This window comes from Sceloporus occidentalis, unplaced genomic scaffold, assembly GCF_023333645.1.
Source record: "Sceloporus occidentalis isolate IW3139 unplaced genomic scaffold, rSceOcc1.0.p SCAF_3, whole genome shotgun sequence".
In the NCBI taxonomy this organism is placed as follows: Eukaryota; Metazoa; Chordata; class Lepidosauria; order Squamata; family Phrynosomatidae; genus Sceloporus; species Sceloporus occidentalis.
The window spans coordinates 218238987-218257566 of record NW_028316983.1 but is presented as its reverse complement, the minus strand read 5'-3'; the positions used below and the strand labels follow the sequence as shown (position 1 = coordinate 218257566).

At 40.6% G+C, this 18580-nt stretch overlaps 2 protein-coding genes across 3 annotated transcripts in view; both read left to right on the top strand.

The window, feature by feature from the left end:
- The window catches only part of LOC149317499 (DNA repair and recombination protein RAD54B-like), a 54360-nt gene that overhangs the window by 1782 nt on the left and 33998 nt on the right, over positions 1–18580 (top strand). For both annotated transcript variants that reach the window (XM_089517633.1, XM_089517634.1), the window contains exon 3: positions 2479–2629. In XM_089517633.1, coding sequence (XP_089373759.1) covers positions 2479–2629 — 151 coding nt within the window. The remainder of the gene's footprint in view (positions 1–2478; positions 2630–18580) is intronic.
- On the top strand, positions 7902–16636 carry LOC149317500 (fibrinogen silencer-binding protein-like). Its single transcript, XM_089517635.1, has 2 exons — positions 7902–9005; positions 15327–16636. Exons 1-2 carry the CDS (start codon positions 8635–8637, stop codon positions 15850–15852), a joined length of 897 nt encoding a protein of 298 aa, XP_089373761.1. The 5' UTR covers positions 7902–8634; the 3' UTR covers positions 15853–16636.

The following is an 18580-nucleotide window of genomic DNA, read 5'->3' as shown; positions in this document are numbered from 1 at the left end:
TTAATCATGCGAGTCCCTGCCTTTAGCTATCCAGTCCAGATATATGTGGTTCTGTTGTAAAAGGTATTTCTTCAGTCGGTACATGGAAAGGTCCTGAAAACATAACTGTGTATCATCAGCTTTATTAGATAAACAGTTCCACATAAAGATGTCCTACATCTGAGCAAAGTATTTGCTAAAGACTTGTTTGGAAACTGGTTCATACTTGGTTCTTATGTTCTTTCAGAATTCAGATGTGCAGGTCAAATCCAGCTGTCTTTTGCAATTAGATGTTTGATCAACACCCAAGGTGAGGGTTTGAGGATGAGTTTGTTGACATTCTTAATCCCTCTACCTGTTGTTGTCCAAATCTTCTTCCATGAGTTTCAGAAGGGAACGGCAACTGGCCCACATTTCAGAGGTTTTTGAAGTGCAGGTCCTGTGATCCCTCACTGTTGGCTATTCTACCTGGGGCTAGTGGCAGTGGTAAGCCAAAAACATGGGAAGGCTACTGTTGTTCACCGTTGAGTTGATGTGAAAGTAGGAAGCTTTTCTACATAGTAATGTGCACTGTGGGATTCAGAACCTCAATTTTCTAAGTTTCTAAATTGAACAGAAAGCCAGGCTATGAACTGAGACAGATCCTCACTTCAGAAGGTACCTCTCCAATTTGTGGACATATATTGGGTCAACAATCTATAGGAAATCTGATGCTAATCCTTGCTTACCCTTTTGTATGTTGATCAAACAGCCTTTGACTGCATAGATCACAAAAAGCTATGGAATGTCTTCAAAGAAATGGGATACCACTACATTTGATTGTCTTGGTGCACAACCTGTAATCAGGACAAGAGGCTGCCCTCAGAAGTGAATACAGAGAGAAAGGGGTCAGGCAAGGCTGCATCAGATTACAGTTGGCCCTCCATTTTCATGGGAGATCTGTTCTGGACTCCCCCACAAAAATGGAGACTCACCGATATTCAAGCACCATAGGCTTGAATGGGGCACGTGCCTAAGAGTGTGCGCAGGGTGGCCACCATGGGGACATGCCCCATTGAAATTAACAGGGGTCACTCCTCTGTGAATATTCAAGACTGCGGATCTCAAGTCTGCAAGAACGGAGGGGTGACTATTTAATCTTTATGCAGAAAATATGATATTCAGAGCAGGCTTAGACTCAAAGGCAAGAGGAGTGAAGATTGTAGGAAGAAATATTAACAACCTAAGATATGCAGATGACACAATATTACTAGCAGAAACCAAGAGCAACCTAGAGCAATCACTGAAGACGGTCAAGGAGGAAAGTACTAAGATAGGCTTATTGTTGAACATTAATTAATAAAACAAAAATAATGACCACGGAAGAAGAATTCATCCTAGATAACAAGAAAATTGAAATAGTCAAAGAGTTCATTTGAACTCTTTGACTATTTCAATTTTCTTGTTATCTAGGATGAATTCTTCTTCCATGGCCATTATTTTTGTTTTATTAATGTTCAACAATAAGCCATTGCATAACCCAACATCATGTATCCATGTATACAACATGTATACATCCATGTAACCCAACATCATGTATCCATGTATACAAGCCATTGTATAACCCAGCATCATGCATCCATGTATCAGTTGGACAATGAAGAAAGCAGATAGAAGGAAAATCAACTTATTTGAGATGTGGTGTTGGAGAAGAATGCTGAGAATACCATGGACAGTCAAGAAGACAAACAGTTGTGTTCTAGAACAGATCAAGCCTAAACTCTCCCTGGAAGCCAGGATGACTAAATTGAGGCTATTTGGCCACATCATGAGAAAGCATGTATCATTGGAATAAACAATGATACTAGGAAAGGTAGAGGGCAGTAGAAAGAGAGAGAGACCACATACCAGATGGTTAGACTTGATCTAGGAGGCCAAGGCCTGAGTCTGCAGGACCTGAGTAGTGCAGTGGAAGACAGGGTCTTAGAGATGTCTCAACCATAGGGTTGCCATGAATCAAGGTCAACATGAGGGCAGTTAACAACAAGATCAAACACCAAAGCAGATTAGCATTAATTGGAACATACATATAGTGATGAGTATAATTATCAAAGGATTGCACTGCTTCTGCTTCCAACGGAATCATTTCCATGGTTTTTAAAAGTTCTTTGAGAAGATTGTGGGAACTCTATCCAACTGTTCACCTTTGATGTTAATCTGATTAGTATTCCCCATATCCTAGAAGTACTCTAATAGGAACTTCTAGGGTAGCCACACCTTCAAGTTTGCATATCTGTTTTACTTAGACTAATATGGCCAAGCTATATGAATGAACATCTACTGGCTTGGAAATTGTGAGAAGAGCTTGGTTCAGGCTGGACTGCTGAAGTCTACATGAGGCTCCCTGTCTCTCAAAAATAAATGTCATGGCCTCATTTTTACATTTAAACAAAGTGAAAAACACATTCTAATACTGGTGCATAAAATATGTCAATAATTTTCAATTTTGGTTTATTGTAGGTGGATCAAGAAAAACAGAGTGGATCAACACCCATCAACATTTGCTCTGCAGTGGCTTTGATGTCTCAAGCAAAACTTTCCTCTAAAATTAATAAAGGGGAGAACCGGCATTTGGAAACTGGTATGAAACCAGCATATACAACTAAAATAGGTAAGAGAATACTTGTTAGGTGGTTGTACTAATGGACTGATTTAATATAAAATGAAGTCGCTTAAAAATTATTTCTGAGGAGAAGTTGCTTCCTTGGGGATTATCATTTCTGGAGCGTGGTCATGGTAGCTAAGGGATTCTGGGAGCTATAGTCCAAAAAAAAAAATGTTTTTAAGCTCAGACTGAGGAAATAGTAAAGCCTAGCCATGAATATATGAACCAAATGACAGCCATTTTAAAATGATCAGAAAATCTGTAGGCAAGCTCCAATCTATGGTGATGGTATTGTAGTGCTTAAAACTGAATGAGAACTTTGATACCGTGGAGACAGCAGAAACCTTGTGGAATGTCAAGATTCAGTGGAATTCTGTTTATTGTGGTATGTACAATCAATTAAAAAGATAGAGAAGGGTGCGTTTGGGTGATATTGTTCTGTTTGTCAAGGAGGGTGTAGAGTCCTGTAAACTATAAAATATTACAAGAACTCAAACAGAAATATTAAGCCAAAAAGTAATTTAGTACTGAGGAAATGCCAGAAACCAAACTTTTAAGGATCATTCTGAGAGCAAGCAAGTAATCAGAGAGTGAGCCAGAGAGAAGCTGTAGGAACTGACCAGTTACTTCATGTTAGCTGTGTTCAAGTTGTCAGTAAAAGACAAAATTCATTGTTACAAGAAAGAACTGTGTTTCAGGATAATTAGCTGGGGTGGCGCCTCTACTGGTAATTTAATCTAGTCCAGTTTCCTTGGTCAACTCCACTTCCCAATGTTTTTACATATTGATGGAAGATGTAGAAAATGCCCCAGGCTAAGCTACCCCCAAAGCTTTCTAAGTTATATGTTAAACCATAGCATATTAGTATGCAAAGGGGTCTTGTAGCACTTTTGAGACTAACAGAAAAAGAGAAAAGTGTGAGCTTTTGTAGACTTGAGCCTTCTTTCTCATGCATGAGGAAGTAGACTTAAGTCTACAAAACCTCATGCTACCAAGTTCTCTCTTTCAATTAGTCTCAAAACTGCTGAAAGATCCCTTTGCATACTGATTTTCCAGACTAACATAGTTATGACTTTGAAGTCATAGTACAGTCCTCCCTGTGTTCTCATGGTCTTCAGACATGCATCCCTTGCTTATGCGCAAGGGACTAAGGGAGGGGGAATGAATGGGGCGCATGCCCATGCCATGCGCCCCCATGCCCACACCTATATTCAAACCAATGGGGCTTGAATATAAGCGAAACTCTGTTTTCGTGAGGGGATCCGGAATGGATCGCCTGCAAAAAAGAAGGGGCAACTGTATATTAGTTACAGCCAGTAACAGCTCACTGTGTTTCTGCATTTCATGTATTCATTCCATTCTAAACAATCATTGTGAAATATCTGAAATGTAGTTCCCTTCAGCATCCCTGAGTGGTCCTGGTTATACATAGATTCTCTTAGTTCAAGCCAAAACAGCTGACCAATTATTGAAATCAAAACAGATTTTGACTAAATATCAAATATAAATAGAGTAAATTTTGTGGTGGTAGGATTCGTATTTATTTTTACAAATATTGTGTTTAGATGAAGTAAATTTTGGGTAAATTCACAATTTGTTTTTACAATTATTGCTAGTTTTGTATGTTTTGGTGATGAAGATGTTATTTTCTTGTTTGCATCTTCTGTAGTTTGAGTCTTCCTTTGTCTGTGATAATCATGAGGAACTTTGAAAATATTACAGTACTTCAAAGGATGGAGTGTGAAAAACATAATCACAACACTTGTGGAGCCTGGAAAAGCTATTGGACTACAAGTTCCAAAATTCCCCAGTTAACATGGCCAGTGCCTGGATGATTCTGACAATTGCATTAATTTGTTTGCATTAGATTTTTTGTTTGTTGCCACATTGTACTGCTGGCTCATATTCAGCTTGTGATTTGGTAAGATAATGGGTTCTCAACTTTTGGCTCTCCATATATTTTGGATTTCAACCTATAGAATTCCTGACCATTGGCCATGATGGCTGGAGCTTCTACAACTTGAAGGCCAAAATATCTAGAGTGCCAAAAATTGAGAATTGCTATGGTAAGATACTTAGGTCTTTTCTCACTAAAGCTACTGCAAACCAGGTCTTCCCATCTTGTACTTGTGTTTTCAGTTGTTGTGTAGCAAGATGCCTGAGATTATATTATGACCACTGATTCTTATCTTGTAAGATATGACCCACTATTCCAGTATGTATGGGTCCCTTTTGAATATTGTTCCTGTCTTTTATGGTGTTGACTATTCCATCCGAGTTTTGTGTCCCTCTGCACTCCCATCGAAATAAATTTTTATTGGCGTAGGCAGGATTAGAGTTCTGTGATGGCTTATTTTACTGGTTTTCTATTGAAAAGCAGGAGGCCTAGGACAGAACCCTGTAGCTCTCCACTCAAGAACTTCATACAGGAATTATGTTGAGCCATTAATTAGCCGTTATTGGTTTGGTTGCCCATGGAGCTGCATTAACAATGGTAGCACTGAACTCCTATGTTACCGTTTGATCAACAAGGACATAATGGGAAACCTTTTCCTGGTTCAGATCGACTCCATCTCCCCAAATTCTTTATTTGTTTTTATTTGTGTTCATGGATTGGCTTCCATTTATATGAATACAATCATTACTGCTAAAATAGTGGTTAATTTTTAATCAGCAGTTGTCAAAGTTCAAAACGGGAAAAATAACTGCAGGCAGCAATTTTAAAGTATTATTTTAAATCAAAATGCAAAGAAAATGAAACTTGTAAAAATTATTAGTGATCAAATACCTTAAAAGCACCAAATCCCATCAGATCTTGGAAGCTAAGCAAGGTCAATCCTGGTTAGTACTTGGATGGGAGACTGCCAACTAATACCAGGTGCTGTAGACTATATTTCAGAGGAAGGAACTGATAGAACTGCCTCTGAATATTCCTTGCCTAAAAACATCCTATCAAAATTCATGGAGTTGCCATAAGTCAACAGGCAACATGAAGATGCATGCATGTGTTCACACACATACACACAAATTGTAGAACTCTTTGTCAAGGTGCGCATTAAACAATGTGAGAAGAGGAGAAAGGAAAAAGTTGGCTTGATGTTATAACCACAAATTCTGTATTTGGTGACAAGGTCTTGAAAAGTAGGACAAGAGGGCAGACTTGATTAGGCTAAGGAAATGCCCAAAGGCTGACACCAGATCCAGCTGTTACCTGTATCTGTCCTTCTCCTTAAGTGAAACACAGGGGCACCTTTTTTGCACATCTTTTGCATCTCTTTCTGCTTTCTCGATATTTATTTGTTGAGGAAAGGGTAACCAGATGCCACATCTGCAAAGGAGGACAAGGCACCTCAAAATTAGGACATTCAGGAAAAATGTTGGATGTTGCAACTGAAAGGCTAAAACACTAATATACAGTAAATGTAAATTCATTCTTCTTAGTCATGCTCAGAATGGAGGACATTTTGAAATTCTTCCTTGACAGAAGGATGACATGTAGGACATGCTTTGGAAAGGACATCTGGTCTCACAGACACAGGGCAGATTATGATAGACTACTATTTTATAAATTATAATCAGAAGAAACCAACATGGTAGGTGAGGCCAAAGAGTAGGGCTCCGTTCTTAGCGCTCTTTCCGTGTGGCAACCTAACAGTATTTCTCCCTGGTTTATTTTTATTTTATTTATTTACTGTATTTATATCCCGCTCTTCAGCCATAAAGGCTCTCAGAGCGGCTTACAGATAGTTAATTAGACATTTCCCTGCCCTCAGGCTTATAAGCTAAAAAGACATTACACAAAAGGGAAAGGGAATGGCAGTGGGGAAGGGGAATATGTCCAGCAGTTCTTCTCTCCCTCTGCAGAAGGCATGGAGGGAGGGCTCCTCTTCTTACTTTAGGCTAGGCCTGATGGACCTGGGCCATTCACTTTTTTTTTCTGAAGGAGCGGGAAAGTTGTAAGTGAGTGCATGCATGATTTTGGTACTAGTTTGAAGGTTCAAGGTTTTCATTTGTAAAACAGTTGGCTTTCTTATAGTCTTCTACAACCTGGTGCCCTACTAGTGTGTTGGCCTACTGTTCCCATCACCCTAACTGCTGCATGTGCCTGGGGTGATGGGAGTTGTAGTAGTAAAACATTTGGAAGTTGCTGGGCTGGAAAATGCTAGATGTCTCCAAAGCCCAAGAGCCCAAGGTTTAGTGGTTCATATATTGAATTATGACTCTGTCATAACAAGAACAACAAACTATAACTCCAGGGTCAGCTTGAATGTTGTCTCTTTCATGAACATCCTAAGGTGTTTTTTTTCTTCTGCAGCCCTGAGGAAGAGTTATATTGGGTGCTGTAAGATGTGTGGATAGGAAAGAAGCAGATAAGAGGAAAGTCAATTCATTTGAGATGGAGAAAAGTGCTAAGTATTCTGTGGACAGCAAAAAGACAAACAAATGGGTCCTAGAACAAATCAAACCAGAAATGACCCTGGAAGCCAAGATGATTAAGTTGAAGCTGTCAAACTTTAATTACATCATGAAATGGTGCGACTCATTGGAAAAAAACAATAATGCTAGGAAAAGTGGAGGGAAGTAGAAAGAGAGGAAGTCTGCATGCTAGATGGATAGACTCTATTAAGGTTGTCATGGGTATAAATTTGAAGGAACTAAGCAGAACAGTGGAGGACAGGGAGTCTTGGAGGTGTCTCATCCACAGGGTCGCCATGAGTTGAGATTGATTTGAGTGGTTAAAAACAACAACTAGCGAACCAGGTACTAACCAGGGATGACCCTGTGTGTTGTGTGTTCTCTGACTAAACTGAGGCTGCTGTACTTCAGACACATCATGAGAAGGCACGACTCAATGGAAAAAAACAATAATGCTGGGGAAGGTGGAGGGAAGCAGAGAGAGAGGAAGGCCGCATGCTAGATTGATGGACTCTATCAGGCAGGTCACAAGTATGAATTTGCAGGACCTGAGCAGAGCAGTGGAGGACAGGGGGTCTTGGAGGTGTCTCATCCACAGGGTTGCCATGAGTTGAGATTGACCCGAGGGCGGTTAACAACAACAACAAATGTGTGGATTTGGAAGGAGTGCTACAGCTGCAAGGAGTGGAGGAGAGTGTAAATAAACCCTTGGCTTTTATGTTTCTGCTCTTTTGTTCACACGCTCTGGCCCTACAGAGCGACTGCCTCTTTAAAAAGGCTGTGCGTGTGCATAGACACACATACGCACACATGCAGGGGAGGCCGAGGCACACTGTGAAGTGCTGGGGAAGCTTAGCTTTGCCGTGGAGCCTGAGCCTGAGTGAAACCTAACCAGCTAGGCGATATGCAATTCCTGATTGACAGCAGGACTAGCATTATGCAAATGCTGCCAGAGAGAGCGGCAGCGATCAGGGGCTCTGTTAGGGATCTGTCTACACACGCCTTCTGCTCCTCCATCTCCCCAGTTGTGGTTGCTGCTGTGTTGTGTGGGGGTTTTACCCCCCCTTTCTCATTTTGCCCTGGTGCTTCGGCTTATCAACCAATAAATGACCCAACCTAATAGGGGGAAAAAGAGCAAAAGTTGTTGCTTTCTTGGACATGAATAAATCCTTTCTTCCCTGCAGTTTCATTTTTCTGTCAGCTCAAGAGATGTGGCGTGAGCTTGTTAACTCAGGATGAATTGGGTAATATTTAGCAGGGTAATGCGCTAATCTTTAAACCTTTATGTTTCCAATCCTGTGGATGTATGGGTCCCTTGACACAAAAGTGTGTGTGTGTGTGTGTTTTGCTTGCTTCTTCTCGGCTCCTTCAGTCTGAAGCCTTATGTAGGTCAGGCTTGGCTTAAGCAGATTTCCTGAACCTGCGTCAGCTTAAGCTGAAGGAATTTTAATAAACCCTCCCTTGTAGGCGTGGGCCTAAATGAGACAAGCCTAGTTAAGCCTGATCTTTTTCTGTTTGTGAAAAAGAGCTGAGCAGAGCTAGGATCTGCGTGGTGGTGTCTAGGAACGGCTCTGTTCTTCAGGCTGGAGAGAACGATGGTTGGCAAGGCCAGGTCCTCGAATTTCACCTTGTCTGAAAAGCTCGATTTGCTGAAACTTGTCAAGCCCTACGTTAAAATCCTCGAAGAGCACACCAACAAACATTCAGTCATAGTGGAAAAAAACAAATGCTGGGACATCATAGCCGACAACTACAATGCCATTGGAGTGGACCGCCCGCCTCGCACGGCGCAAGGCCTGCGCACGTTGTACAAGAGGCTCAAGGAATATGCCAAGCAGGAGCTACTGCAGCAAAAGGAGAGCATCTCCGACTACAAAAGCTACATCTCTGAACCGACTAAGAAAGTTGTGGAAATGATCCCCCAGATTTCCAGCGTGTGCTTGAGAGAGAGGAACAACCTGCCATGGTAAGTTGCATTTTACATTGCGCTTAACTATAGCACCTCCTGTCTTCTCTGCCTGCCCCTATTTGGGCTCAGTGCCTTTGCCTTAGGAAAAGTAAGAACACTGTGGTTCAAGCTGAGTTTGTTGGGTTTAAAAACAACAACAACAAACACATTTTTTTAAAAAAATATGTTTAAAATAATGACTTTGTAATGCCCATCTTCCAGCTGGATTTGAAAGACCTTTATTGTCAGACCCTTGGCAAGTGAGGGTTAAGAAGGACTCTGAGTGAAATAGGAGCTCCAACTTTTACCCCTCCCCTTTTAATAGGCATAGCATTCAAACACTGACCAAGGGAAAGGCTCTTCTACATTTAAGGTAGTACTGCAGCCACCCGCTTGCCTTGCCTACGGAAACTGATGCCTGTTTGGGATAAAAAATCTACATAAAGTCGAGGAGGAGAACAAAGAAGCCTCTCTCATACAGTGTGCCTCATCAAGGATTATGTTAATCTCCCAGGGCGGAATACAGTTTAACTGAATCTCAGACCTTTTAGATGATATTTTTCCTTCATATGCTACTGTGTCCTTTTAACAATGCCAGTGGATTGTTTTACAGACAAAGGATGGCAACATTAATTAAAATATAATCATAATTCTTTCCCATTCTCTGAGGAAAGGATGCAGATCAAGCTTTAAATACAGAGGGGTGGAGAGGGAAAGAGCATGGAGTACATTTACAAGGTTTTTGTCCAGACAGACTGGAGGAGTGCTGCAGTCACATAACCGTCTTTTATTTTACAACTGCCCTTTAGCAGAGATTTGAGCAAGACATAGAACTGTGAAGCTGGTTTCAAGCTTCCTTGCAGGGCCTTTGGGACTACCTCTCCCCAAACACACACAAAAAAGCCTGACTTGTGCAACACTAGGCTACCCACCAGCTTCCTCCATTTGTCCTGTGGCTAGATTTTAAACACTTTAAAAAGGGGGTGGGGGGTGGGGAAAGGAAACATCTCTTCTGTTTGCTGCTGTTGTCATAACCCAGTTAGATTCACATCATTTACTGTGCAAAACAAATACGTTAAGCTGAGTTTCCAGGCAAGCTGGCATGTATGCCGGCTGGTGAGTCCTTCATTTGTGCTACCCTAGGTTTCACTGAATAGTAATAGTTGTCTAAATCCTACCATGGCAGAATCTCTAATGATATAACAACATCTAGGTGATAGGCCTTTTGAAGAAAGAATTGTGCACCAGCCATGAGGAAATAAATTATAATAAAAATGGGCTTCTCCAGTGCAATCCTGGATGTCTACTCAGGAGTAAGCCCCACTGAGTTCACTGGAACTTATTTTCTTGTAAATGTATACAGAACTGGAGCAATTTTTGGAAGGGGATGGGTGGGTTCTTCAACATTCATTAAAATGTTTGTCATTAGCCTGGGAGCATGGCATCACCTTTAATTGGTCTTACTTCAGCCATTGAGCCATTATAGTAGGTATTTTGCATCCTGATTATTTTTGCAGTAGGGAAAATTGGGGGAAACAATTTTACAGTGGATTTTATTCAGGTTTATAAACCAATCTGAGTAGGGTTTGTGATAAGTCAGTATTTATTTTATTTTTTTAGCATATGATTGATGGCTGTTTAATGTAAAAATTCTACCCAAAATCTTTTTTTTTCAAAAAGTTCTTCTTAACGTCTTGGAATCAAACAGCTTTCTCCACATACATTTCCGCTACAAATGATGTGTTGGAGGCAAACCCTCTAGATGGAAATGCATTATGTGGGAATAAATTTCATAAATATAAATTAAATTTCTTCCATCATTCCCTATAGTTTGCTTAGGATCTGAATGAAAAATATTTCTTTTATTCAGATTAATATTTCTGTATAAAGAATTGATGTGCCCCTAGCCAAGATTCTGCCTTTTCATCTCTCTGTCTCTTCTCACTGCTTTTGCTCATCTTCCCAGGACAGCATTGCTGCACCACAGTGACTTATCAGAAACAGAACAGCTTGGAGTTGTAAGTTGTGGAACAGAAAAGGAAAGAGTGATCCATAGCTCTGAATTTCTGTTTCCTAGTGATAGACCAGAGCCTGCATGGTGTAGTGGTTTGACTTTTGGACTAGGACTTTGGGAGACTGGGATGGAATCCCAGCTCAGACACAGAAGCCCACAGCCTGACCTTGGGCAAGTCACACTGTTTTAGCCTTAGAGGGAAGCAATGGCAAACCTCTTATGAGCAAATCCTGCCAAGAAAATCTTGTTATAAATTTGCCTTAGGATTGCTATGAATCAGAAACAACTTGAAGGCATACAACAGCAAATCAAGGGCCACCATTTGGGGAGCTCTGCCCTGAATCTGTAAAATGCTGTCTCTAAGTCCATGCCTGGCAATGCATACCAGTTCATGATGGAAAGTAGTGCAGTAGTTCAGTTTTTAGTTGGCTGATAGCACCATTGATATTTGACTCCTTTCTCCCCAATCTCTGTGAACTAGCCTATCATATAAAGTGATGTGACTAATCCAACACTTAGGGATGGGAACATAAGTTGGCTTTCTTTTGCATTTAATTTTTTTATATCAAGTTCTTTTAGTCCTGAATATGTTATTGGTGAATTTTAGTAAATTCTTCAGGAATAAACTAACTCAAAACGCAACATATCTGCGTAGTTCATATTCAACAGTTCCCAGCTAGTTCCAGCATAGAGAAGATTGTGTTACAGCTTCATGTCAGCTCTGTATATGTTAACCGTTTTTTTTTCTCAGAAAAAAAGTAGTGACAATGTTAATTCAGTACTAACGTGTTTTAACCTTAGTTGCTTTAAACCTATGATTTAAAACTGAAATGCTCAAAGCCCAGCACAGACAAATCTGTTAGCTTCTCACACATTTAATCTTTTTATTCTGAAGTCCTCTCCATTTCAGATATGAAGAAATTTACAAATTTTGCAAAATGTCTATAAAAATGAACTGAACTGAAATTCTTCCTTATTTTGCTATTTTCAGTTAGTCATTTGTGGTGGTTCCCAATTGTGCTTTCATTTGGAAAGTCTCAAAGTGCACTTAGACTACAGTCCCAAGTGCACTTTTTAAGAAGCAAGTCCTATTGAAATCACTGAATCGCTCCCAAGAAAAAGTGTTCAGAAATGTTTTCCTTCTCGTCACCAAGTAGTAGAGAGTTCAGGGCAGTCTTTCAGGGGCTAATTACCTACAGAGGCAGGAAAGCTCTGGATTTGTTTTTCCACCACCCCTCTGTTCCTAATCATTATACCATACAATGTCTACCTTTATGGAATTCAACCTGCATGTTTTAACCCCATAATGGGATGAAGGGGAGCCTTTGGGAGAACTGGAGCTAAGAAAGTATTTGCATCTCTAAGCCTCCCTGGCTCATTCTCTCAAAAAACCCTTGCCCAAAGCTGCTTTTCTTTTAAAGCACTGGTGCCAGAGCTCTGTTTACATGCAATATATAATTAATTCCTGAAAAGCACTGAGTATCAAGCTGTGCTGTCCTTAGGAATGAATAAAAGAGTCAGAATAATTTTTTGAGGAGTGTACACTGTAGAGTTGAATGTTGAACAATCCTTGTGCTATCCCTGCCCAAACAGATCTAAGCCCCATTCCTGGATTTATCATGTGCGCTCTTTTATTTACATTAACACCAATTCTTTGCATATCCAATCAATCAAGTCTGAGCCAACATACTGAAATATACATTTAATTTCCATGCTGGTACTACCTGATCATCATGCCAAAGACGTTCAATCATGGTGAAAGTGGCTTTGCCATATCTGCACATATACTATGTCTGGAGATAAAGGACTTAACAACCTGGTGGCCTGACCAGAAAAAGCTGAATCTGTTAGATTGGACATCAACCACACTATGACAATTGGCTTTTCTCACCAATGCAGTATAGATGTTCTAACTCTGTCAAAGAAATGCTTGATTCTTTTTCTTGTTTTTATATCTAACACAGACTGGCTCCCTATTCCCTGATCTGCCTTCTGACTGACCAGGAGCACCTCTGTCTTGCCTAGATTAAGTTTCAATTTGTTTGCCCTCATCCAGTCCATTACTGATGACAGACACTGGTTTAGGACCAGGACAGCCTCCTTGGATTGAGGTGGAAAAGAGTAGTAAAAGGTGTAATCTGCATATTGATGGCACCTAACCCCAAAACTTCGAGTGACCTCTCCCAGCAGTTTCATGTATATGTTAAATAGCATAGAGGACAACTCAGAACCCAGAGGGATCCCACAGGTCAATGGCCAAGGGGTCGAGCAGGAGTCCCCCAACAACACCTTCTGAGTTTGACCGTCTAGGAAGGAATGGAGCCACTGTAAAACAGTATCTTCAAGCCCCATCCTGAAGAGGTGGCCCAGAAGGATACCATGGTCAATGGAAAGCCCTCTCTTGAGAATCTGGCAGGTTTATATAGAGAGATGTGATGTTTCAGATAGTCTAGACCTAAACTGGATAGGTTTTATAGGTCGTAGCCAACACTTCCGATTGTACCTGGTACCCAGTGAAACTGTTTCAACAAGAGAGTTTCAACAATGCTGCCTGTAATTGGTCCCAAACTGCATCCGCACTACAGAAATAATCCAGTTTGATAACACTTTAATTGCCATGGCTCAATGCTATTGAATTTTGGGAACTATAGTTTTGTGAGACATTTCGCCTTCTCTGTCAGTCAGCTCTAGTGCCAAAACAAATCACAGTTCCCAGAATTCCATAATACTGAGCCATAGCAAAGTGGTGTCAAACTGGATTATTTCTGCAATGCGGATGCAATCCCTGTCGGCATTGTGGCTGCAGTATTTTGGATTTGCTGAAGTTTCCAAACGGTTTCTAAAGATAAGCCTACATAGAGTGTGTTACAGTAGTTCAAATGGGATGTAACCAAGGCACCATAGCCAATTTCTTATGTAGAACTCTATCTTGATTCATTATTTTTCATGGTTGTGTTAAAACGGTAAATGATATTTCCAGCATTTCTAATGGAGAGTCAATACCCCTATTAGTACATATTTTATTGTATCTTATTTTTTCATAGATGCTTTTTATAATAATGGCGAATAGGTAAGATGGTGCCATACTGATGGTGCACCAGCAAGGACTTCCTAATATCTGTTAAATGAATGCAGGCTATTTCTCATGAATAAGGGATGCTAGAGGGCATGTGGGATATAGGAAGAAAAGAAATGTTGCAAGGAAAAACATTATTTAGGCCCCTAGGAAGGGAATCCATGCTAGATAGTTGGAGCTACTGTATACTAGCATCAATTATTCAAGATTTTCTCCCTCCCCTCATTCTCCAAATTGTCAATCTCTCTTTCTTTCTATCAGTGCTGCTACATGTATATGTGTTCATAACTATCTTCTACATTCCTCCCTTTTCTATGTCTTTGTTATTACGGCTCTTGGTAGATTATTATTATTACTTTCATGTAATTGGCACTGAAGTATCATAACTTCCAAGAAACATAGCTGCAGATTTTCCTGTTCACAGCTGTTATGCCCTTTATCAAATGTTAGTTCACAGTCTTAGAATAGGGATAGAGAATGTAGACCCTGCCACATGCTGCTGGGCTACATCTTCCAGTATCCCTCATCTTGGTTTGTGCTGGCTAAAATGGTAGAAGTTGGTTTTCAACAATGTATGGAGGGACAGATGTTCCCTAACATTGGCCGGTTACAGACCGGCACTTTAGTGCGTGACGAGCACGCACTAGGGTTACCAAAGGGCGGTGCTTCCGCACCGCCCTAACCCTAGTGTGTGCTCGTCACACACTAAACGGCGGCGGCCCTTCCATACGGCCGCCGCCGTGAGGACGTCATGGCCGCGCCGCCTCTAGACGGGGCGGTGCGGATGTGACGTCCTTGCTCCGCGCCAGGGCGCTTAGTGCACCCTGAACACGGAGCAGGAAGGAGCTCCGTTTCGGAGCTCCTTCCTGGTTTAGTCCGCTGGGCGCAGCCTTCAGATGGCTGCGCCCAGCGGACTAAAAGAGAAAGGGGCCAAGTGGCCCCTTTCTCCTTCTCCCCGCCGCCGTGGGGTGTCCTTGGGGCTTGAAGCCCCAGGGACACTCCTTTTCAGGCTGCAGGGAAGCGGCGTTTTGCTGCTTCCCCGCAGCCTGAAAAGCAGCAGATCGGGGCCTCAGCGGCTGCCGTTCTGGCCACTGAGGCCCCGATACTCCGGGGAAAGGGGCGGGTCCAGACCGCCCCAAATGGGCGGTCTATAACCCGCCATAGTCTTAGCAGTTGGTTCATTGCTTTGGACAGCATGTACCCTGTTGTTTTCTGCTAATTATTAAATGATTACCTTTCTATTTTTTAGTTCTACCTTGGAAAAGGAAACAGTTGCTACTACAAGCTCACCACAGCCAATCTTGGAACACCATCCTGCTGCTATCACACTGGAGCTGGATCAAGAGGAAGAAGATGTCAAGCCACCTCCCTCTTTGATTGTAGAGTTGCAAACCCAGGAAGGCTTAGAGCAAAGAGAACAACATTTGGTCCATGTCATGGAGCGATCTCCTTCAACTTCCCTGTCTTCTGTGGATATAAGGATGTTGTCTCCATCACCCATCCCCAGACGAGATGAATTTTTCAGGCTTGAAAGTGGGGAACGATTTAGGCCAGCATGTGGAGGGTATGATCCCCAGATGTTGCAGATGCTAAAAGAAGAACATCACATAATTTTGGAAAACCAGAGAAAAATTGGGCTCTATATACAAGAAAAAAGGGATGGCTTGAAAAGAAGGCAGCAGCTGGAAGAGGAGCTATTGAGAGCAAAAATTAAAGTAGAAAAATTAAAGGCAATACGACTACGTCGTGATCTTCCTGAATTCAACAATCTTTAAAAATTTAGCAGTTCTGCTGCATAAACCAGAGTTATTGCCTAATTCTTTTTGATCTAGAAAATGTTATTTGCCATGTTTATTTTGATGGATTAAAAACTTGAGTGGGGGAAGAGTGCATGTTTTTTCCATTTTATTTTTCATGCACATTTACGAAAAATTCAAAGCCATCTTTCACGGGTCTTCCCAGGTTTTCTGACTTGAAGTAGAAGCAGATCTGAGACTTTAAAATCTTTTGAAATTCTGTGATTATAATACTGTTAACAAAACCAGATGATAATTTATGCAGCTGTTGTAAAAAATGCTGATTTTATTCTTTGTTTCATTTTTCTGGACCGATTCTTATATGCCCATTTTGAAAAATTCATTTATTTGTTGGTCAATAAACATATGCAAAATGGAGAGGAAAATATTACTGTTTTGTTCCTTCTTTTATAAAGCATATTGTGCTCAAATATGGCTTTACCCTGCCAAGAAAAACATGGAAGAGAATCTTGGATGCAGAATTTTTGTGATGAGCTGAACAGAAGGGATATATGTTTGTGATGATTAATAACACAATGTTTGTGAGAGCAGTAAGAAGCTAAGAATAAATCAGTGTCTCTGACTTTCTCTTCCTTTTAGTCTATTAAAATTGACAATAGCAGCTTTTCCAGGGCTGCTTTTATGTATCCTTTTGTTGTGCACCTTGTTGTTAACTGGCATCAAGTTTACTTTGATTTATAGGGGCCCTGTTAATGAGAGCCCCTATAAGTCATCATCAGCCCTACTCAGGTCTTGTAAACACAGTGCCATGGTTTCCTTGATTGAGTCTATCCACCTTTAATGTGGTCTTTTTCTTTTCAATGTTCAGCTACTGTTGTATATTTAACTTACAGCATTCCTTGCTGAAGGTAATTTTGATGATTATTGCTGTAAAACGACTTTTTAAACAGATTAGATGTATTCATGGAAGATATATTGTTTGTTTGGTAACTGTTATCCATAGAACCCATGGAACACAATGTTCACACAAAGAAAGGGTATTCTGCTCCTGTCTTGCCTTGCATGGTAAACTGGTATGACATGGAACCTATACACATCATTAAATACTGGGTGAATATTGTATCCTCCTGTTGTGACACTGAACTGGCAGATTTCCTCCACATGTGTATGATTGACTAATACGCAGCTTGCTGTTCACATTCCAGTTCTGAATAGACATCCAAGCACAATAGCATCTTTTCATATGTCCCTCAGCAACTGATAACTGAGTCATACTCATACTGCCTCTGGTGTTAATTTATAGCCATCACAGCCAGAAGTCACTGATAGTCCTGACCTCCATGATGTAAAGAAATCTTGTAGCACCTTTAAGACTAACTAAAGAAAGAAGTTGGCAGCATGAGCTTTCGTAGACTTATGTCTACGAAAGCCCATGGTGCTAACTTCTTTTTTAGTTATTCTCAAAAGTGCTGAAAGATCTCTCTACATACTGATTCTACAATCTAACACAGCTATATCTTCAAATTTGTCCTCCATGAATTTGTCTAATGCACTTTTAGAATGTTCCAAATTGGCTGCTCTTGCTGCATCTTGAGGTAGCAAATTCCAATTAAATTCTGTTCTAAATGTTCTAAAAAAGAACATTTACCTGTTTGGCTTCATTGAATAAAGCAGGAGGAGAAAATGTCCCAACCGTTTCTTTCTGCTCATAGGAGAATTGTTCCATGATAATCAACATGATTACTTTTTCACAGCTCTTCCCATTGTAGGTTGAAGACCATAATTCTAATTCCTTTTGTTCAGTAACATGATGGGAGTAGAGTGGCATAGATGTAGTGTTGGACAGATCATAGACAGTGGGTTCAGATTCCATACTTACCTGGGCCAGTCATTACCTGTTAGCTTAATGCCTAATCTACCATCACAGGTTTTCTGTGAACATAAAAATGGATGTGGGAAGACCTGTATGCTCTGCTCTGCACTCTTTGGAAGACAAGTAGTATGAAAAATGTAGTGAAGAGATAATGATAAGTGAGATGACTAGGCTGGTCTTGTAATCCCACTAGGTTGTTGAAAATTGCTGTCTTTTCAATATGAAATGCTTAATGATCTGCCCATCACTTTGTAATGCTGCTAGCTTGTACTTGTCTAGCACTTCCAGTTGGACCAGTTTCCTGCTTAAAGACTCATGAATTTGGCTTCTGTTCAGGGAGGCCTTCCTCCTAGCTAATACTTCTGCTATGTTTGATATGTGCAAAAGGCTATTGCTATGTAAAATAAGAGCCCAGGAAAGAGAAGATTACTTCCAGGTAATCCTGTTTGGTTTAGTCCTTTCATCCTTTATCCCTCTTACCTTCACTTAGGGAGCATTGCTTGCATTATTTTTCTCCCACCTGCATTTTCTGTTTTCTTTTTTGAGCTCTTTCCTCCTTGGAAGAAATTGGCTTTAATAAAGCTTTTAAACAGTTTAGGAGTGCTTAATTTTCCATGTTTCATGACAGGCCAGTGATTTAAATATTTAGAAAGCGGTGACAAAGTCTTGAGGTAGTAAAATTTGTCACCCTATCCTCCTAGATGTTCCCAAAACCTTTCAAAAAGCAGACATTAATTTGCTTAAAATATTTGCACTTTGCATGTCCTCAACTCTTGGCAGGTGACCACAAGTTCTGTATAGAACCTTGAAAAACTAAAGTACATAAAATGTCAATACAACAAACAAATCTTTACAAAATGGCAGCTGCAGAGT

Excerpts from the sequence above, each read along its gene's own strand:
- LOC149317500 (XM_089517635.1), top strand. The coding sequence starts at position 8,635 with ATGGTTGGCAAGGCCAGGTCCTCGAATTTCACCTTGTCTGAAAAGCTC. Across the intron at positions 9,006-15,326 it reads GAGAGGAACAACCTGCCATG|TTCTACCTTGGAAAAGGAAA; the intron begins GTAAGTTGCATT and ends TCTATTTTTTAG.